Source organism: Parus major, chromosome 3 (genome assembly GCF_001522545.3).
Source record: "Parus major isolate Abel chromosome 3, Parus_major1.1, whole genome shotgun sequence".
Lineage (NCBI taxonomy): Eukaryota > Metazoa > Chordata > Aves > Passeriformes > Paridae > Parus > Parus major.
In genome coordinates this window covers 59,418,832-59,441,222 of record NC_031770.1, presented here as the reverse complement: position 1 = coordinate 59,441,222, position 22,391 = coordinate 59,418,832, and the positions used below count along the sequence as shown (strand labels likewise).

General features: G+C 38.9%; 1 protein-coding gene across 3 annotated transcripts in view; it reads left to right on the top strand.

Annotated features, from left to right (window-relative positions):
- L3MBTL3 (L3MBTL histone methyl-lysine binding protein 3) overlaps positions 1-22,391 on the top strand; it is a 77,760-nt gene that overhangs the window by 14,540 nt on the left and 40,829 nt on the right. The window contains exons 3-11 of one of the 3 annotated variants that reach the window (XM_019006157.2): positions 6,789-6,900; positions 9,002-9,161; positions 10,154-10,292; positions 11,627-11,711; positions 13,821-13,912; positions 16,437-16,541; positions 17,899-18,034; positions 21,506-21,597; positions 22,136-22,287. In XM_019006157.2, the coding sequence (XP_018861702.1) occupies positions 6,789-6,900; positions 9,002-9,161; positions 10,154-10,292; positions 11,627-11,711; positions 13,821-13,912; positions 16,437-16,541; positions 17,899-18,034; positions 21,506-21,597; positions 22,136-22,287 (1,073 nt within the window). Of the gene's footprint in view, positions 1-6,788; positions 6,901-9,001; positions 9,162-10,153; positions 10,293-11,626; positions 11,712-13,820; positions 13,913-16,436; positions 16,542-17,898; positions 18,035-21,505; positions 21,598-22,135; positions 22,288-22,391 lie in introns of those variants that run through there. The other 2 variants (XM_015623018.2, XM_033512804.1) reach the window with 2 other exon arrangements.

The following is a 22,391-nucleotide window of genomic DNA, read 5'->3' as shown; positions in this document are numbered from 1 at the left end:
CAGGAACACTTGGCACCACACTTGTTTCTACCACAGCCTTTCTGCACAATGCCAAACAACTCACTGGATCCAAATTTTTGGCAGGTAGCCATTTTTTATTTGTTTGCTAGTTTGGGCTTCCTATGAGATATTGGTGTTTCAGATTTAGAAATATTCTGGCCGAAATGATTCGGAGCCAGGGTTGCCTTGTAGGTCAACTTCTGGATCAATAAGCGTCATCTTGGCAGGCCTTGACTTCTGGCTCAGTTGCTGATTTATGTGTCACCTTAAGAAAGTCTGTTTAGCTGCAATTTCCTACTCAAGTGGAGATAATAAGGCAGACTGAGTTTGCAGTGTAGAGAAATCAGTGGGAAGCCCTCTGGTACTGAGATAATTCTTGAGCACTTGAAGTGGGATGGGGGGTTTGGAAGAGCCTGAGGAGTGTCTAAGAATAAAGTAGATAAACATTACTGCAGACAAGACTGAGGTATTGGTGTATACTGGGGAAATGTCAGTCTCTCTTGCTAAAGGGATATGTTTTCTGATGGTACCTTAGCTTTTTGTTCAGCAGTGATGAAAGAATGCTCCTATTATTTTTATTTTTGGAAGGGTATAATTTGATAGCAATTCCTTCCTGCTTGTGCCTGCCCAGATAGGAAAAATCCCTTTCTTTTTTGGGTGCAAACTGTTCTCTCTTTTTTGTTACTTCAGTATTAGCCTATTGCAGTGTTACTGAAGCTTCGTAAAATCAGTCCAAGATAGGTGGAAGTGCTTGACTTTCTTGTTGACAGCATCATTCCAGTGAGAGTGGGTCTGGCCTTGCCCCCCTTGGTCACGGTGAGGAATTTAATTTCTGCTGATTATGATTTAGGGAGCCCTAGATACCCCACATGTGATCCTGCTAAAGTTTGTCTTTTTCCATACTTGCAGAGTAGCAGTGTGCAGGCAAGATCCTTTCTCATCATTGAAGAAGCAGAATTGGCAAGTGCAGGAACGCATTTACCCAATATTCTCTATCCCTAAAAGAGTAAAAATTTTGTGACAAGGAAAGTGTGAGGGGTCACGTGCTTACTGAGTGCTTTAAAATAAGCTGGGAGCAGAGTACTCAGAAGGATGAGGAGCTACCAAAGACAGGGTTTTTTTTTCTTTTGTTAAGTGGCTGAGAACAGAGATTTTGTTTCAGGAGTTACTTTACACTACATTGTAACAGTAATTGCTAGAGTGCCTTAAGCTTTTTCAGAAAAGTGCTCTTTGTTGTATGTTGGGTTTTTTTTAAAAAAGAAAATAAACAGTCATTTTGCTTTCAAACCATATAGAGTAAATAAGACTGGCTTTACTGCTTGAAAAAAGAGTATAAAAATACCAACAGCTGCCTCATTTTTCTGAAAGTTATTCAGCCCTTGCCTGGGGCAGGGCTTCTGTGGAAATAGTATGCGATTGTGCATGTAAAGAGTGTATCACACACACACAGGGAAGAGGGGTCTGGTTGAATGGACAAGCTCTGGTATTTAATAACTTGTTCAACTTAAGCAATACGTAGAAAATAGTTTGTCATGTGGCTGGACAATTCACTGGTGACAGATGATTCTTTCACTTTAAAAAGACTGTAAAACGCCAGAAAAGATCTGATTTATTTGAGGAGTACCACTGAAACCACTGTGACTAACGGTGATTAACATCAAGAATGATGATAACTTTTTGCTAGCTAGAGATCAAAGTGTAGCTCTTGTATCACTGAAGTCACAGGTGTCAGTCCTCTTGACAAACTGCTGTGGAATTCTGCTACTTTAAGCTTAGCTACTTCATAGGCATAAAGAGCATCGAGCATTTACGCAATTTACTTTTGTTTTGGGTATTGAAAATTTTGCAGATTTCTTCTGAGTGTGTCCACAACCACTGTTACAGTGTTAAGACATGTTTTGTTGCTGAAGTTACTGTCAGAATGCAGCAACAATTGTCTTTATTGCAATGAACTCTTTGTCCTTGTCTTGCCCAGTAGATGGTGGTGTTGGCTGATTTTTCTAATTTATTTTAAATCTATGCATTAACATATATGGGGGTTTTGTTCTTTGTTTTGTCCTTTGCAGTTCAATTGTTCTTCTTTTTCTGTTTTTTGGGTTTTGGTAGGTTTTTTTTTTATTTGTTTGTTTTTGTTGTTGTTTGTTTTTTCAGTTTTTTTGGGGGGAGTTTTTTTGTCCTCCCAAATAATAATTTTACCATATATAAAACAGTAGCAGCTTTGATACCTGTGGAAATTGATGAGATCTTTTACATTCTTAAGAGGGCACAAGTAACAGCAAACATTCATAGTCTGATCTGTGTTGCTCTGAATTGGACACATGTACCAGTGGGGACTTAATTTGAAACTAGGCTGTATCCATTCATTTCCAACGGGTTTGAGTTTTTAAGAATTAATCTGCAATATGATAGACATTTTGCATTGTTTGCCATTTTTGTTCATCCCACATAGAGACAAATGCTCAAGAGTACTTTTATGAAATGTGGAAAAGATAACTGAAAGCCCTTTTAATATTCAATTAGCCCTACATAAAACTACAGTGTCCTCCAGCCAGCAGGATAAGGCAAAGAACTTCCATTAGAAATGGAAATTCTCTAAACCCACTGGAGTTATGCTTTGTCATGTTTTCTGGGATTTTCATGGTTCTGCATAGCACATGGTGGGCAAAGAATGGCAGGCTGGACAGGAAGATGGAGAATATTTTCATGAGAACAGAAGGACCTTGTGCTTAGCACAATTAAATCAAGTTTTGAGGAGGTACATAATTCCTTGCTCTCTCACATACCAAGAAAGTAAGTGTTAGGGTACTACAGCTACAAAATCCATAGGGTGACGTGGCTTTAAGAGAAAATGGGTGCAAACTGACCATGAATACATGCAAATTAAAATATGAAAGGAAGTTTTTCAAGAAAGGAATTCAGGAACAGACTTTCAGTTCACTGGTAACAGAAAACCTGTCTGCTTCTGAAACGTTTATGAAATACTTCGTATGATACTATTGCTTGCAATAGACAAAGGCTTCATATCAGTGGCTTATGGTACTTGTTTCAGTTCTGTGTAAATTTTCATACAATTTTATTTTTTTTAAATGTTAATTGAAAGTAATTTTGGTCCCCGTAGAAAAATTTAGCATGCGGACAGTCAGAAATGGTTCAGAAAGTATTGACAATGTTTGATTATTATTTATTTAAGCCTTGGCTTCCCTCAGTATGTTCATTATTTGTTCAATGAATATTAAAATTATCCTGAGGCTAAAATTAAAGAGTCATAAAAGCTGAAGTTTTAGTATATCAGGGCATCATTTCCTGAGAATGTGAAAATGTTTCTCAGCTCTGAGTGGAAGGAATATCTAATGACGTTTAAATGGAAGCTACTGTTCATGATCCTTGTGGAAACTGCAGACAAGGCAGCTGCGTAAGTTCTGTGATGTATATTTATCTATTAGCAGCTGGACTCTTCCTGCCAACTCAGTTACAATATGTTTGCATTAACAGAATTGCTGTTAATTGAACATGTGTATTTTTGCCCTCGTTATTTGCCTGTACATGAAGCTCTGGAAGTTAAATTTCCTAGCCAGATGCTATATTTATTCCTGTTTATCTTCATTTGAATTTGTTCAGGAAACCTATTTTTCTTCCTCTTCTCTGGTACTGTCTGATTTATTAAGACCATTGGCTTCATAGTGTGGGACAGAGAATAACCTTAGGAGGTTACTTAAAATTTACCAACAGGCATTTGACAAAAGTCAAGTGGATTGAATTTATACCCCAAAATAACTTATATAAACTTAAATAACTTATTCTCTTTCAAACATCGAAGTGACAAAAATCAGTCCTTTCTGTGAGTTTATTTGTTAAGTACTTGGTTATGGCCTTTGTTTCCATCAAGAGGAGTTTCACTGTTTGGTGCAATGAAGGCAGATTGAAGGGAAATCCCTTTATCCAATGCATATTTACTTAAGGAGTTTTGCGACTAGAAAAGAAATTTTTACTTCTCAGAAACCTATGGATCCACCCTCAGAAGTTGGCTCAATGGCACTATTTCTATCCCTCTATATCGTCTGCTTTAACATTTCAAAATGTCAAGACACCTAGAGAAGTGTCTGGGAGGACTGCTCTTACTGTATTTTGGATTGGAGGAAATATTATGATGAAACCTTTACTTTTAGGTTTTCTGTTGCCTGCACTCGAAGTAGAAGAGACTTACAAATATATTGAATTTTTTCATAGGTACATAAACCACTATTAATCTAGATCCAAAAAATCCATTTTTGCCATGCTTCCAGCAGTATACACTAGTTGGCATGTTGCTCTGGAAGCTGCTATCCTGTGATGACTTTGTGCAGCATGCTGCTTTGTACATCTATTTATCCTGTTTTTAAGCAGTTAACCTTTGTCACAAGCTGCTCATGGCTTTTTCTCCCCAGCTAAAACCAGAGTATGACTTCCCAGGTCTGAGGTGTTGCTCTGGTCAGCCACAAAGAGCTTGGTGTATACATTAGTGCTTACACTGTGGCTGTGGAAATAGGGAGTGAGAACAGACATGAATCCAAGTTTGCCTCCAGGCAGGGGCTAGAGTTCTCTGACACTGGTGAAGGCAAGGCTGCAGGCAAAACCAGGAGTTCCAGTGATCAGTGAGGCAGTGCCCAGTTGCACTGTTGTGCCCTCCTGCCTGCTAAGGCAGGGGCAAGTTGTCACTCCCCATTACTGAGACCTGGCTCAGTATCGTGGTTGTTGAGGAGCTTTTCCTTAATGGTTCAGCTCTTGCTGCAGTTAACAGCCTCCAGGGGAAGAGTGGCTGGGAGCAGCCTTCCCTGCAGTCATCTGTCTTCCATTGTTTGGTGCCTGTCAGTCAGCAGTCAGCCCTCTGGAGCCAGAAGGGCTGGCAGGTCACTGCATTACCTGTGGTGATGTCCTTGCATTCCACAGGAGGCCCTGTGGAGGAGGAACATGTGTGATGTCAGGGCTGGCCATTGATTGAGTCATGCAGAAGTATCCCAGGTATTTGGGTACCCCAGGACTGTTCAGAAATACCTTTGGTGCATGGATGTTCCAGCTGATGCTGTATGAAGGTGTGGGAGAGTGTTTTGAAGAGCTGCTCAGTAACCTCCCTGTGCCCTGTCGGCTGGTAGGCTGCAGCAACCTGCAGGTGTCTTGGCTCATGTTCACAGCTTGCCTGCTGTGAGACAGCTCCTGCAGAGCTGGAGCTCTTGAAAGCAAGGAAGGTTTTCCCTCTGACATCCACCTGTTGTAGAGACAGCAAAGCACCAACAGCAGAAATGAGCTTAACTAAAATAGGAACAAAACTGAGTGTGTAAGTCAGCTGTAAGACTCTTCTGAATAGTAACTCCACTGCTTTTCTTTGGGTGGAACAGCGTGAATGTCTCTCCACAAACTGAAGTATCAGCACGTGGTGTTTAGTGCATTTGGTTGCCTTTCAAAGTTGAACTCATGGTGTTTTAGTCCAGATGGATTTATCAGCAGTTTGTCCATGCTTTCATATCTGTTGTGAGAACAGCTGATCACAGGCAAAAATCTTAGCTCCCAGCATCATATGATTGTATGAGGGCCTCTGTTTCCTTTCCCTCCCCCCAGCTTATTATTTCTTAGCTGTTCACATTCCTTAGGACCTGTTGGATCTCTGCAAATGTTATGGCTGGAAGGACTGTATTGCTGAAATCGCACTGCTCTGGTGTGTGTGTATGAGAGTCACCTTTGCTTGCAGCCAGAATGGCTTCTGTTCAATACTGTACCATGGCAGAGTCCAAAGTGAGGGAGTGTGATGTGTTCAACAGCCTCTGGAGGTACAGAAAGGGTCAGTGTAGTGCCTGTTCTCATTTTACCAAGGTAAGGTTGCCTGACCAGAGAAACAGAAATAGCCTTTGTGCTATGGCCTTGAAGGAATATCCTCTCTGGTGGATGCTGGGGAGCTTTGAAGGACTCTCTCAGATGTAATTTTCCCTGTTGAGAGCTGTTGGTAAGAGCACCATGCTGATAAAGGCCTGTTCTCTGTGGCAAAGGCACCCCTTCACTGTTCAGAGCAGACACTCAGGAACAAAACACTGCCTTGAGCTAAACCCGTGTAACCAGCTGGGCCTGCAAACCACACAGTGACTGGGAAGCAGAAGTTATTTTCATGTGGTAGTGCTGTAATCACTACGGCGTTGGGAAGAAACTTTTCTTCTGGCAGCAGGACGTCTATAACTCGTGGTGCTCCAGTGTAAGCACAGCATGTGGGGCATTGTTGAGCCTTGTGTCTGGCTGACAGCAGTATCACATTCAGCGTGTAATTAAACACCTCATAAACTGCCTTGAGATGTTTGTTTATGTGCGCTTTATAGTGGAGAAGTACTGTGTTTTCAGAAATTCAGCTGAAATTTCTGTACTCTGTGAAGCATTTGGTGTTGTGATGTTCATTCAGCTCCCTTGTCCTCAGAAGGAATACTTGGTGTCTGGAGCGTGTTATTTTGCTGGCAGTGAAAAACATATGGTTAGGGGATGTTCCCATGGATTTCTGTTACTGATTTTTTTAATATGTGTGCCTAAGTTAGATATTGGAGGCATCTGCATCAGTATCTATTGCAAATTAATATTTATAGATATCATAAGGAATTCACATTTGGCTTGATAGAAACAAGAATGGCTTGTTTTGAATTCCATGGGGATAAGCAGAAACAGAGAACAGGCAACGTGGTGAGGACACTATGTAAAAACTATGTTGAATAGAAGATACTCCAAGAGACTTCTAGTAAATTTTTACTATGCTCTATGCCATTTGTTTTGTCTTACAGTTTAGAGTCAATGAATTTGGGGCCCTGGAAGTAATTACAGATGAAACTGAGATGGAAAGTGTTAAAAAGGCAACTGCTACCACAACCTGGATGGTTCCAACTGCTCAAGAAGGTCAGTTAAGAAGCAGGAAATATTTTTTGTGGTAGACTGTAGTTTCTTTAATGTATCAGCTTTCCTTAAAGCTTACCTCCAAAATAAAAAAAAACCGACTTGCTTTAATGGACAGAGTATCTCTGATGAAGTGACCCGTTTCTTGGGATGCAAATTAATATGAAAAGAAATTCATTTCAAGTTGAAATAATTCCACTGTTAAACATCAGAAGTTTAATTACAGCCACAACTTTTTTCCTTACAGTAATTTTGTCTAAATTTAGAATTGGTATTTTCCCTCTATTTAATTTGCAAAATAGTAAATTTCTTTTAATTATTGAGAATTTTAAATTATTGAAGTTTTTGTTGAGCTGGCTCTCGAGACTGCCCACAGACTTTGCTAACTGCCTAGAGCTCATTTGTGCACTGCAAACTGCCTTGGTATGGCCAGCACAGCTGCCACCACCGATGTCAGTGTTAGATGTGCAGTGTGTACCCCCACAGATGCCTTGCTCCTGCTGACTGTGCTTTTTTTCAGCATTAAAATCGGTGTGTAGTAACAGTGAATGTTTATCTTGAATCTATCTATCTACCAGATAAAGTTTTTCCTGGATTTAAAATACTGAAGTAAGAAACACCTTTTTTGTTCAAGGAAAGTGGGTTTACATGGTCATAAATTACTTCAATCTTATTACACTGACTCCAGTAATGATGGAGTAGAGTGAAAGAGAATATCACAACTGGTTTTACGATTATTTACAACTATCTAGTTTTTTTTCCTTGTTGGTATTGCATTTTATCAACTTTCTCTTAAAATATGCACTCAGTAAGTCCTTTGAAAAGCAGACTTCACAATTTTTGTTCCATAATTGTCCCTGCTCCTCACTTGCTATTAAAGCATAATTATCTTGTGGGACATTAACACTGGTAGGAAAGTGGTTTCCCCCCACCAAGGTCGGAAGCTTCAGACCACAAATGTCTTCTGTAGCAAGGCAGTGTTAGTTAATTCAAGTTTCAAATCCGTGATGAGAGTAGCACCATTGTGATAGTGGAGTAGCACAACAGGTTCTCTGCTGAGACTGAGAGATCACTTACAGACAGCAAAGCACACAACTGCATCCCCTCCAGGCTGACAAACCTAAACAAAAAATTGTGTTTCTGCTGAATTGAACTCTGTTTATGGACATATAAACATATCAACTAAGCATTCTGCTACTACTTTACACTGTCCTGATTAATTTAGTGCTCCCCAAAAGTAAAAACACTGCTAAAATTTTCCATTGTGAGAAGAAATGGTTGTTTTGAACCACTTATGATGCTGGTGTGTAAATATAACACACATTATATATTCTTCTGGGGGAGATAGCCTGCATACATGAGCTCATTTGACTCTGCTTTCAAAGACAGTACAGTGCTTAAGCAACATAAATAGTTTGTGACTTGAAATTTGCCTTTTGGGGAGGTACAAGACAACAACCTGTTTTAGAGGCTGTAGTACTTGACAGTGCCTCATACTTGTTTGTGAGGAAAGTAACTGCGTTTTCTCCTAGATACAGCCTCTCCTAGGCTCTATGCCTCTTATGGGGAACTGCAGCTTAGGATCAGTGAGTAACTTGGTATTTGAAGGTTGCTTTGATACAAGTTGAGTGGTGTTTCACTTCTGGTGGACCTGAGGCAGGTTGAGCAATAGCTGCTGCTGGAGACTGCAGACGGCAGTCAGCGATTTGCTTCCAGAAGTAATTTCACCTATTGAAAGATAACTCCCCCCAACCCTTTTCTCCCAAATTTAGGTATAGGCATATCAGCAGGAGATGAGGTCATGGATTCTGAGCGGTGATGACTCGGTGGGCAGTCAGTGCCTGTCACAAAATTCAGTCCTTCCACAAGGTAGCCACATCAGGCCGTGGCAGAACTGTAGAATAGTGGGTTCCTCTCTCCTGTTCCAGTGTGAAAAACTGACTTGCTTGTCAGCAATCTGGATCTCATGCAACCACTAACTCCTAGTTCTTCATTCTGACAAGAGGGATGTGGCTGATGTTTTTCTGTTTGCTTGGCAAGGCCTGCTAAGGATGTTTGGAATGTATCTTCTGCCTAAGTGAAGTTAATTTTTGTCCTTGTGCAGCCTTTTCAGAAAAGACAGGGATCCCCACAAGGTTGAAGGAAACTGCAAAAGTGGATGGACTTGTTTTCTGTGAAAACTGTTACCGCTATGGTACCATAGAAGAGTTTGTTCCTGAAGGGAAATTTTGCAGCCAGAAATGTGCCCAGCAAGTAAAAAACAAGTAGGTGCTATAATAAAGCGTAGAAATGAAGAATTTGGCATAAATGCAGCATGAGAGTGAAGCAGTGGGATAAAATGTTCATGGCGGGGCAGAGGGAGGTAATAAGCAGACAAGTTTCAGTGTCACCATTGGTTTGTAATGTTCTTTCACTGTTTTTTTGTGTAAATGCCTTAACAACATTTGGTTTTGTCTAACACTGACATTGAAGGCAGTCTTTTTCACTCAGTGTGCTGTGTTCTGCTGTCAGATGCAAGCAGTAAAACAGTCTATGGGATGCATGAATCAGTGTCAGACTCCCACCCTGTTTCAGTCATTGGAATTAAGATAATCAGTAATGAGATGGTTGGGGTGGTAAGTTAATTATAATTAAGTGCAAGAGCTGTTTTATAGCTGACAGTGAGTGAAAACATGAGCATACTGCAGTTTCTCGGTTCCTTTTTTCAGCTAGTGTATTTCATCTCATCATAAAAGTGTGTTTATGTTAGTGTGTCCATTCGGTATTGCATATTGCTAGACTGTAGCAGTTTTAAACATTTATGATTTTCTACATTTTCCTTCATTTTTAGCTAATTGCTTCAAAGTTTTCTCTTCTGATTTCTTGTTTAGCAATTTGTGCAGTCACATACCAGCTTTCTCCAATTTGATTTGTCAGACGTAACAATTACCTTTGCCTTCCTCTCTCTAAACTGCCCTGCAGTCCTAAACATTTCACAGTTTGCTTCTCCGAGAGACTTGATGGTACATGAAAAAAGACACACTGTTTAAAACATGTAAAACTTGTTCAGCATAAGCTGACAGCTTTCCTTTTACAGTTGCTATTGTGTGTCTCTCAGATTAATTCTTTTGACAGACTTAATTTTCAGTAGTATTTCTAAGAATATATTCAGTGTAATACTATGGGACCCACACGTTTACTTGCTTTTTTACTTGTTTTATGAATATGAGAAGTGAAATAATACTGGCTTTGTGTCATTGTGTTACTCCTGTGATAGAGAACCAAAGGAGGAAAATCCCAGCATGGAGTGCAATGGAGAAGATGATTCTAAAGGCGTTCGGAAAAGAAAAGCAAAAGTACCTCTGAAAGAAGAGTCTCGGGATAATGGGGAGAAGAAAGAGAATCCTGATGAAATTGTTAGTATGCATCATAAACCCCTTCCTGCAAGTCTTTGGACGGGAGTTTTGCCTTGTATTGCAATGTCAGTAGCTCCATCACTCCAAAAAGAGAAGACTTCATCACTCTTGTCAGAGCCACAATAAGTAGTTGGTTTGCCAATTTAATTATGCCTCAGCAGTAAATTGTAATTATTGACAATGAATTGATAAAAACTGGTTTTTGTGTCTTTTCCCTGCTTTTTTAAAAACAGAACAAAAATAATTTAAAGGAAAAATGATGCTAATGTAGGCTTGCCATGTCTTCAGCATGGAAAAACAGGAGTACATATTTCCCAACAACCCTGTTACTTTGTCATTCCGCACATGAATAAATAACTATAGACCAATAATTTATTTACAAAGAAAGCTACACTACAGTTAAGAAGGGAATACTTTGGATTTTCTTAGTGTAATTTGATGTTAAAAGTCATTGCCAAAAGTTTTTTTTTTTGCTTTTGTGTTGCAGTATCATTTCCTTTGGGGCACCTTTTGTGGGTTTTTTTTTTCCTTTTGGATTTATTCTTCATTTTAGAAAAAGCTAACCACAATACCTTCCCACAATGTTTGTTTTCTTGTAGTTTGTGTTCCCAATAGCTGTGACACTACTGGGGGTAGCGAAGTTTTCAGGGAGAAGGGTTGAGTTCTGCAACCGAATTGTCAAAACACTGAAGACACTAGAGTTGTCAGGAGGGAATTTGCAGCTCTCTGTATAGCAGTGTCTTAGGCAAAAGTCACACATACCTTCTTTGTCTTCATGCATCTGCCCTCCCAGATGGGTACTTTGCTCATTTGCTCAGGTGCTCACAAAACAAAAAAAAAAGTGGAATTATTACAAAAAAAGTGGAATAAAATTGAAAGGATCAGTGCCATTTGGTATTTAATAAGGCAATTATACATTTGAAAAAAACCCAAACAAAACCAGAGTAAAGCTGTGAGAACTTTTCCTTTAAATTGTTTTGGAAGCGTGAACATGCCAAAGATATGGTTATTTATCAGTGTCTCAGCAAGGTCTGCTGAAGGCTTCGTGATCTGTCTCTGGGTCAGGCGAGGCTGGCTGGCTGAGTGCCAAGAGGTGGGAGTCCTGCCTGCCATTTTCACTGTTTGCTGTGATTTGTCACTGATGGCTCACTTTGCTTCTATTAGACATCTGCGTGTTTGCTTGAGGGAGGAGAGAGCTGGGTCAATAGCCATTTAAATGAAGTCACTGAAGTTTAAACTTCAGTATCTCAACTTTTACCATACCAGACTTGTAAGCTAATGAGGTTAGTGTATTTTATTTTTTTTAATTTTTTTTTTTCCTCTTTCTAATTTAGGAGGACAAACCAGAAGGAAGAATCTTGAGAGTCTCACAGAGAGCCAGGAGAAAAAGAAAAGGGGACATAACAATTTTGAAACAAAGTAAGTTAGATTGTGAAACAAAAATCTCAACCATCAATTCTTCAGGTAATATCCGTATCTTATTGTGAATTGCCAGCATTGTTTCACAGAACTTGTATTCCCTATTGAATTTTTTTCAGTACAGTCAAAGGACAGTGACAGTGTTATTTACAGCAATTAAATTTTTAAGTCTTCACAGGAGAGGATATAGTGAGTGTAAATGCAATTAATGTGCATTTTAGGTTTTTTTCTTTTCATCCCTCTAAATAGTGCCAGTATTAGAGGGAATCAGCTCCATTGAGTTCCCAGATGTTGAAAGACATGTATCAAGCAGAAGTGGAAGTTTACTTTTGTTTCCTTGGGGATCAATTTTGCATCTTCATTATGTGCTGGAAATAGACAAGTTTATGGAACTGTTTAGGAATAATTGCTGTAATCAATCCAAAGGGACATATACTGCATCGAGCAAAATAATAAAACATATTTTAAATGAGTGCTATTCTTTCAAGCTATTTGTATGATAGATAGTTTTAGGAAGAATTGGAGAATCAGCTGCTGTTATACTCAGTGGTACACCAACCACAGAACTGCATCTTGCCCTCCAGAGTGCTTCTTACGGTAGATGGGGAGGCATTGCAGAGGTTGCCAGGCCACTAATCAGCACAGAACTCCAATTAGCTCTGATGTACACCAGGCAGGTGAACTACTGGTTGAAGATGCAACAATAAAAGTTATGAAAGATCCCCCTCCCATGACAGAATCATTCCTGAAATGTTTCTACAGTTGCTTCTAAGGCTGAAGAGATAAGAAGTGTGTGAGACACGAGCACAAAGCTGATGCTCTATGGAAATCACTGCTGCCCACTGACAGAATGATTTATAAATTTCTTCTGTTGGAGTTTTTTTATTTTTATTTGGGAAAACATCAGTATAAAGGTATAAACTGGTATAAAAGACCAATTTGTATTCAGAACCAGGCACAATTCATTTCTTTAATGGAATAGATAAAAACTGGGTAAATCCCGAATAAGATGAATGTGTTCTAATAGTGTTGAGTGATCGCTATCACTCTGAAATTTATTATCTTTTGGTTACATTATCATTTTTCTTCAGGAGAGTTTGGCATCACTATTGTTATGGTTCATGTTTTAATCATAAAAATGCTAAGCCAGACTGTTACTTAAAGGATTTATTTTTCCTGTGAGTAGCCCACAGTCTGGATCTAGCCAGAATCACAGTGTGGACCGTGATGAATCCTTCTGACGGTGTGAGCTTATGGTCTGAAATGCTAAACTGCCTGTGCAGAGGAGGCATATGTGGCCAGCCTTCAGGCCACCTGTTCTTGAAGTTCCTGGTGATTGCTAGTGCAGGTAGTACCTTATTTTCAAGGCCTGAGAGCTGTGTGACTGTAGCCATTACTAAGATGGACTGCAAGCAATATTGCAATTACTATGCAAGTGTTCATACTGCGTGAACAAACCTGAAACTGGCGGTTTCTGTCATATGCTAATGACATCCTGAGGGAAAAAAATGCACTGGTGACAGTTCTGAAGGCTTGCAGAAAATACTGTTAAATCACTGCCTTTTTACCCAAAACCATCAAACTACAAAGTGATAGAGTAGGTGAGAAATGTTCTGAATACTGCTAAAGAATAGGGTACTTCAACCGTGATTAAAAAAACCTACTATGAGAGTTGAAAATGCTTTCCACTAAAAGAAAGAGATGAGAGAAAAAGGAACCCCTTAAAATACTGGGTATTTTGTGATTTGAACTCAGCTTTTTACACATTGGCAAATTGTATATCCTAATGCTTCTTAGGAGCAATAGGGGAAAATGCATTGGAGCAAAACTTTTTAAGTTGTTCTTGTCACCTTAAGGAGCTTTTTCTTGTTACTAATCAAGGTTTGAACTGCTGGAAATGTTTCTGGACAAACCAGGAACCTTCATGTTCCAGGTGCCTTTCAGCCTACACAGAACTGCTCCTTTTTCTGAAATAAATTCTGATCAACACCATGAGTGCATTTCATAAAATGTAAATTCAAGAATATTATAAACTTGCGTTGTGCATTTTTTTTTTCTTGAGATACTAACAGTTAAAGAATTATTTCACTGTTTTATGCTTCTTTATAGCTGTACCCTCCAAAGGAAGGCAAGCATGGTGTTGGGCATCCTATCTGGAGGAAGAGAGGGCCATTGCAGTACCTACTAAGCTTTTTAAAGAGGTATGAACTTCTGAAATTTAAGTCAGTGAACCACCTAAGATCATGAAATTCTTAAGAAATCAATAAACAAAAATAATTTGAAGATTTTATGTTTTTCTTGGGAAAACCTGCATGATGAAAATAATGCTGTGTCCGTCAGCAATTATGAAAGCAATTATCTCTGTTTTTCTCAGAGAATTCTGTTGTTGTAGATGAATGCTGTCAAATCAGACTGCAGAAAGCAGATGCTCTTCCAAAATCTGCAGTTCTAGCCATTCCTTCTAGTCTTTGAAACTAAAAAATGTGATACATGCCCACACTTTTTCATGCCGTATCGTTTTCTTTACATATGTTTAGAAAGGTGGTACAAAGGTCATCTTTTGTCTTGTTGCTTTGATTATATTACCTGTCTTTTCTTCAGTTTCTGCTGACATTATATTTTGTTACTACATCAGCTACTACTTCGTCTTGTTCTCCTTTTGCCTGTCATCTGATTGGATGTCACATCATCGTGTCCTGCTTGTCCTTTGCCTGCTATGGCAGTCTTTGTCATTTCAGTGCTTTCATTAGTGCCACCTCTCTTGCTTGGCAGAGAGCTCTGTGTCCAAATCCACAAGATTTCCGTGCTGTTATCTTCCCTTGCAAAACCTGGTGAAACATGTCTCAGCTGCTGTACTCCTGCTATATGTTACTTTCATTTTGGTAATTCTGTTCTTACTTGCAGGCTGTTTCTCACAACCATTTTTTCTGTACGCTTCATACTTCCGCTATTGAATCTTCTCTGCAGGAATTAGCTTTTCAGCTTACCACATGTGTGTGATGCTGATCTTTAATTGGTGGTTTAGCTGCTATTGACTTAGAAAAGTGAAGAACTGAGATTTAGGTGTACAAAATCCATAGATTTGTGGGTGCAAGAACAATAGTCTGTTGACTATCTTCAGTTGTGTCCCCCTGTGCTATATATTGGCTCAAAAATTAGCAAGAAAACAATCAGGAAAAAGAGTGTCCTAGTGGGAAGGTAGATTTACAAAGCTTTGCCTGTCTGAAGGACCATGAAATGCTGTAGCAGTACAAAGGCTTTGCAGAGCACTGCAGATGGTGCTACGTGATGTTTCCTCCACATTGTACCTTTTTCATCAGTGCATCTTAATTTAGTATTTTCTGTCAAAGTCTTTAGCCCCTGGGTAATGCTTGATTTAGTGTGCAGTATATAAAGCCCATAGCAGAAGGGGAATTCTTAATAACACTCAGAATTTGGCCAAGTAATGTTTCTTCATTTTACAGATGAACAAGCAAGCCACATAAGTAGATAGGTTAAAAATAAAGCTCAAACCAAACATCACCACCAATTATGAATCCTTGAATTCTGTTTGCATTTTGAGTATTACTCTTTTTTCTTTTCATTTTACCATTTCAGAAGCAGTACTTTTCACTGTGTTGTTTTGTACACTTAGTTAGAAATGATCAGGATGATGGAGGATCCTTGCCATTTCCTGGTACTTAGACCTTAGATTGATTTCCAAGCTGTGTCTTCAAGGTTTCCCCTTCCTTACAAGTAGGTGATACCTCTCCAAGTATCTCCCTTGGTACCTTTCTCTTCCCTTTGGCTGCAGAGGTTGCAGTTGACTCAGGAGCATGTGTTTCTTGGACAGAAACAGAAGGAAAAGTGAACATTTAAGATGCTTTTCCTGTGTTTTTTTCTGTAACCGCTTGGGACATAAAAACTGGCTGTGAATTTGCTAACCTGTGGAAAACTGCCTTCAGTTTTGATGACTTATTTTTCTGATCTTTCCTCTAATTTAACCTAAATATCTTCTGCCTTCCATCCTCTTTAACAGAGGAGTGACGATGCCTGCTGGTTGAAAATATGGTTGATCCATCCTGCCTAGCCTCATTTTCACTTTCTGTTTTTTGAAAGATAATCTTCTGGGTTCATGGTAATGTGATATAAGGGTAGTCATGTTCCTGTGATGTAGAAATTCTCCTGGAAGACTGCATAGTCTGGACTCAGCGTATAAAGGACAAGAAATATAGGCTAGGTCTACATACAATGTTCAGTATTTCTGCCTTTCAGTTCATCTTTCGTTGCCTGAGATGTGGAACTGGAAAGGCAAAACAGAGTCACTGTTGTGATTATTATAGGAATGATGCCCACCAGGAAGGTGTCAGTGTCACTGTACAGCCTGAAAACTAAATAATTAAATTGCTAAGATGTTTTATTGACAATTAGTGAAAAAAAAGTTGAAGACAAATGATACCATCTTCTTTGCCTTGACTCTTTTGCTAATTCTTCCTAATTTTCTTACATACCTGAAGTTTCAAGTCATTCTTGTATCCGTGTGTTTTTCAAACTATCATCAATTTCTCTTTTCCTCTCTACATGTTTGAAGACACAAAGCTTTAAGTGATTTATTAATTCATTCAGAAACATGAATAGTAAATAATCATTATTCTTTTCCTTATAAAGATACTGAGTCTTGCTCTGGTAATATTTCAGAATATTGAAATATTTCAGAAATATTGAAACTGTTCTTTTCCATTGCAGTATCAGTCTTTCCCATACAACAAGAATGGATTCAAGGTAGGGATGAAGCTGGAGGGTGTGGATCCTGAGCACCAGTCCATCTACTGTGTTCTCACGGTGGCTGAGGTAAGCCAGCAGCCAGTGTGGTGTTATAGTAGAGACTGAAATGAAACAGCAGCAGCTGAAAACCCTCACTCTTACCTAACAGGCAGACAGAAGCTATATGTAGTTTCTGTAGGAAGAATTTTTAATAATGCTGTATCATTTCTGCCTGATAGACTCGTAAAGGATATATCCAGTGTCAATGCAGCAATACATGTATTTAACATAAACAGCTACAGAAAACAGTATTAGGCAAATTGGATGCTGTGTGGTTTTATCTGTAATCCTGTAGTCTGTATTTAAAAGAAAAAATAAATAGAAAAGAAATATGACAACTGATACATAGCACTTTTATAGAAGTTTGATAGTATTTGCAGTTTCTCCATTCACTGAAACGAGTACCTAAAAGTTTCTTGTGTGCTGTTGTGCTACAACTTTTTCAGGCTGATGGCTGCAGAAATTGCATGTATTGGCAACCTGTGCAAGTTAACATAATATAAATAACATAGCATAAAATATAAACTCAGGTGGGTTTTTTTGCTGGGGTTCATGAAATAGTTTTTCTGATCAACAGCTTCTTTGCTTTCAATAGAGAATCTGCTTCTCAGGCTTATTTTGTACATCTTTTAAACATACCTTACTTTAATTTTTGCATCATTTTAATGGGCTTTTGGTTTTAATTTGTGAATTAAAATGGGGAAACAGGAAGCTATGTCAGAGTACAAATTAAATATAAAATAGGGTTGATGTTGAGATTTTCACTGATGGCTGCAGTAAATTTTTGGCATTTGGCACTCAGGGAGATGTGGAGAACTTCCGTACAGAGAGAATATTGTGTCCTGTTTTTCTCCTCCTCTCAGTGGTTGACTTATTACTTCATGGAACAATGAAGTTCTGGGGAATACTTCCACTGACTTCTCATCTTTACTTAAACAGTTTTCAGTATCTCTCCGGAGAGCCTTTTGAACATACTTATTGTTCACTGCTCCCTTGCATATCAGTTAATCAGGATAGCTCGAGAACCTCATTATCTGCACTTTGTCCTCAGCTGTATCAGATGTATTCATGCTCTTCTGTAGGGCTTATGCTTTACTCTGATGCTGGGTTGAACCCTTTTCAAGTTTTTGAGCACTACTGGCAATAGCCAGCTTTTAGTTAAATTCTTTTGACCAGAAGAGGAGGCACTCAGACTGAGAATATCTTTGCCTTTTAATTCTCTCCTTTTCATTAAATGAATTTATTCATCCAGTGCTGGATTGGGAAGAAGTGAAAAGCTGACTGAAAACATACAGGTATTATACATAATATTGAATGGAATTGGTTATGTGTAGGGCCAAGATCTTAAAATATAGTGTTGTATGTTGTCAATTCTTGCTTTTAGGTTTGTGGCTACAGAATAAGACTACATTTTGATGGATACCCAGATTGTTACGATTTCTGGGTGAATGCTGATTCTTCAGACATTCATCCTGTAGGATGGTGTGAAAAAACAGGTCACAAGCTTCATCCACCTAAAGGTATTGTTTAGTTTAAATCTGTGTGTCTTACACAGTTCTGAGATTGAGAATACCTGTGCAATGCTGTAATATTTTTTTTTTGGCAGAAATGTTTTAGTTCATTTAGTCAAGAGTATTTGAAAATGGCAAATTAAAATCTTGCCTAAAATTTCAATTTCAACTGCATGCCTCTTTTATTCAGTGGAAGTTCAGAGAAACCAAGAAAACAAAATGGGCCATAAACTCTTAAATCATTCATAAGGCATTAGGAAAAAAAACAACAGAGCAGCAAACCTAGACCCCAGCTTACTGCAAGGAAAATGGCAGCATACTGGTGACATATATGCTCAAACTGAGGTCTCACAGGCAGCTGAGGATCTTTAGTGGAAGGTCTTAGGACATTTTTGCTACTGCATAGTGATCACTGTTATTGTACATATGTTGGTACAGACTAATAAAGACTGCCCTTTCCACTAAGATTGTCTGAAATAGAGACAAAAAGAGGAATGAACAGATCAATAGGGAGAGAAAAAGGTAAGATTACAAGCCTGAAAGTATAATTTGTACATGGATTATGTAAATGGTTTACAACTATTGAAATGTGTGTAACTTACTTGCATAATTAATTCCTTTTCAAATTGTGTAACTTTTTTTAGCATTTGGAGGGCATCTGCACTGAACTGTACCATGAAAAATACTTTTGGGATATGGAGGGAGTATGTGGGGATGAAGGGAGCAAGTCCTGAAGTCTGGAAAGTGAGAAAAAAATGAATGTGCCATTTTGGCATACACAGTGAGGGCAGTATAATGTGGTTTAGAAGGGCTGGAAAATGAGGAGTGCACGGATTCAAGAGGGTGTGCTTGCAGAGAATTATAAAACTGTGGATGTAAGGGCTCAGGTGTGGTTAGTGATAATAAAGCCACTGGAATTGTAGGGGTGGAGGGCCTGCCAGTGTGTGAGGATGGCATTTCTTTGGGTGAGCCTTGGGAAGCATGAGCTGCTCCTCTGAGTGCTCTGCAAGCTCCACTCTGGCCACAGGGCAGGAATGCTCTGTGCTGCCACTTGCCTCGGGACACAGTTCTGCATTACTGGTTGTGTAGAAACAGCAGTTTCTTGAAGTTAAAGAGATAAGGATTTCTTAGAAGGTTGGCCTACATTGATGTAACAACTTGTATGTAGCAAATGGGCAGTTCCCAGTTACAGCATTCCTGATGTTGTTACAGTGTGCTTACTAAATTTTGTGTCTATGATGAGGATTTGTCACCTGTCACATCTTACATGCCTGGTTTAGAAAGCTTTGGTTAACCATGAATGATTGCCCCTGGGAGAACTTTGTGAGGTTCTGCTTTTCCAAGGAGAAGGATAATATGCCAGTTGTAGGCTGTTGGGACTTCTTTTTCACTTGGGTTGGACAGATTGGTTATATTTTGCTGTGGTATGACATTTTAATAATGATTTTTATAGTGCTCATTGCAAATTTTACAGATGCTAAAGCAAATGAAAGTTTTGACACAGGATACAATATTTATATAAAATAGCACCCCAGAGAAAAACTCCAAGGTTTGCATTAGTAACCTTTAGTTTTCCAGCTAAAATGCAAATTTATGACCTTCATGGTATAAACCCTAAGCAATTTGGAACCTGGTGGTCCAACTTGTGGAGGGGGGGAGGGGGGAAGGTGTGGGGAGTGAGGGACATGAGACAGGAATAATATTATTCTAGATGTTTTCTGAAACTTATTTCTATCCATGTTTATTAAAATGGAAAGGGTGGGTAACTCTTAGTGTTGCTGGGCAGGACAGGTCTTGTGATGGGATATCTCCCACCCCCACAGCAGCAGAGGCAACAGGGAGCTGCTACTGGACTTCCAGCAGGCATAGGAGATTGGAGAGGCAAAATCGAACTGGGTTCCACCGATATTAACAAAGATGGTGTGTGGGACACTATTCATTTTGTGTAGAGGAGGCCACTTTTTTTTATCTTATACAGGTAAAATCTGCAGTAAGTGAATGTATGTACACATATGTATATGTGTGTGTGTATATATATATACACACACACGTAAAAATTGCATTGACTGATCTATATCTTCAGTGAATAAATCAAACTGACCTTTGGTCTCATATGAGAGATGAGTTAGGAGCTTAAGATCTCCCTTTCTCACTTGGTGGCAGGAAGACATTGCCCAGAAACTTTCACAGTCTACTAAAACCATTTTTTTTTTTCCCCCATGGGCTTTGTCCTAGTCCCAGTAACTGATTCCATCACTTGTGCCGTAGGTGGGAGCTTTTTATTGTCTGATGTGAGCTTGGACTTAGGTTTGAATACTCTCTAGAACTACAGAGCGAAAATGAAAAGCCTAAATACTGTATTGCTTTAAAAATGGTTTCAAATGATCTACAGCTGTAATGTATCAAGACAAGGGGCAATTGGAGTATAAGGAAAGTATTTTTGTTTGGACTTGTAGGTTAATTTGTGTTGGCTACTATTTAAAATGAAAAGTGAGAAAGCCCTTTGCAGAGAAGGTGAAGGGTTTTAAACCTGTGGTTCCTGGGATAATATGAGAATCTCAGGTTAAACAAAGCAGTTGTCTCTGGCACATTTGAGTATTACTTCAAGTAGTTAAGAGGCGACACATTTCAGTAAAGGCACTGAAATTTGTTGTGGTTTTGGTCTTGCTTTACTGGGTTGTAACATATTGACTAAAAGAGATGTTTCTACTACTGTTACATAACAGAAAAGTGAAGGAGGAAATGTATTTGCTTCCAACTCCTAGGATTGTGTTTTAGATTAGAACTACAAATGATTTTTTGTAGATTATTTTATGCAGTTCAATATATTATGAATTATTTCTATTTTTTCCCCTAAGAAACTAAACATTAACAGAAATACACATTTATTTTCAAGTGTTTTATACACGGAATAAAAAATGTATAAAGTCCATGCAGGACAGTTTACACTGTGAATTGAGAAAGGGTCCTGAGGCATTGGTTGTGTAAGCAACTGTTTAGATATAACCTAGGGGAGGTGTTTTAAAGCTAGAAGTGATGATCCTGTATTAGTGAGAGCCTGATGATGTAATACAGTGAAGGCTGGAGGAAGAGGGATTATTTTTTTTTTTTTTTTTTTTTTGTTGTTGTTGTTGTTGTTGGACTGACAGGCATAGTAGGAAGAGTTTTGGGATTTGTAGGTCTTTTTCTGATTCCCGAAGCAGAAACAATAGACTGAAAAGCAGCTGGAGAACACTTGCTGGCTGTGTGTGTATGTCAGAGAGACCAACAAAGGGAAGTTAGGTGGTACCTGTGAGGCAGACAGGTGGTGGAAAGGTGAGGTTTTCTTGGGAGAGACAAAGAGGTGACTTGCAGCCTGTGCTGCTTGGAAATGTTCATTCAAAGGGAAGAAGATAGAAGTATAAAATTGGTCTCTTGCTGATACATGCGCCTTGTGTCTCGGCTATAATTTCTTGCCCTTCTTTTACAACCCTCATTTAGGATATAAGGAAGAAGAATTCAGCTGGCCCTCCTACTTAAAGGCATGCAAGGCTCAAGCTGCTCCTAAATCACTGTTTGAAAACCAGAATGCAGTAAGTAGTCATTTGTTAGTAATGGTGTAATTGTGAGTATGTTCATGTGTGTGGTAGAGACTCATAGCACATTTCAGTGATGGCAGACTTGATCCTGAAATTTCAAATAAAAGTGTTTACAGCAAAATGAATAACATTCTAACATTCTCCATTGCAGCTAACCTCTGCAGTTCCAATTCATTATTTTTCTACTGTATCTGTTTAAACTTCCAATGCATTCTTAAATTAAAGATTTGTTATTTGTACTGTGTCTTGCACCATAATCTTGTGGAACAAGAATGGTCTTTCAGAGAGAGTATCTAAGACAGCTAAAACTAACACATTTAATTTTAGCAGCATGTTTAAGACTTCTCTTCTTTCATAAACCACTAGTCTCTGTGTTTGGGCATTTCTCATGTCAGCTAATGAGGCTGCTGTCGCTCTGTTGGGACAGTTAATTGGAAAACTTGGAAATGACATGAATATATTGACTGTGGATGATGAGGAGATTTCTGGATTGATAGTATTTATCTTCAGTTAAATGTCTTCCTCTATGTAGACAGTGATTCCCTCGGGATTTCGAGTGGGGATGAAGCTGGAAGCCGTAGACAAGAAGAACCCGACTTTCATTTGTGTTGCCACGGTAACAGACATGGTGGACAATCGTTTTCTGGTTCATTTTGACAACTGGGACGAGAGTTATGACTACTGGTATGATGTTTTTGTTTTGTATCCTAGTGAGATATATCAGAAATGTGTTAGCTTTAAGTGCTGTTTTCTGTGATATTTTCCAGACTGGTGATAGTTACTGGACC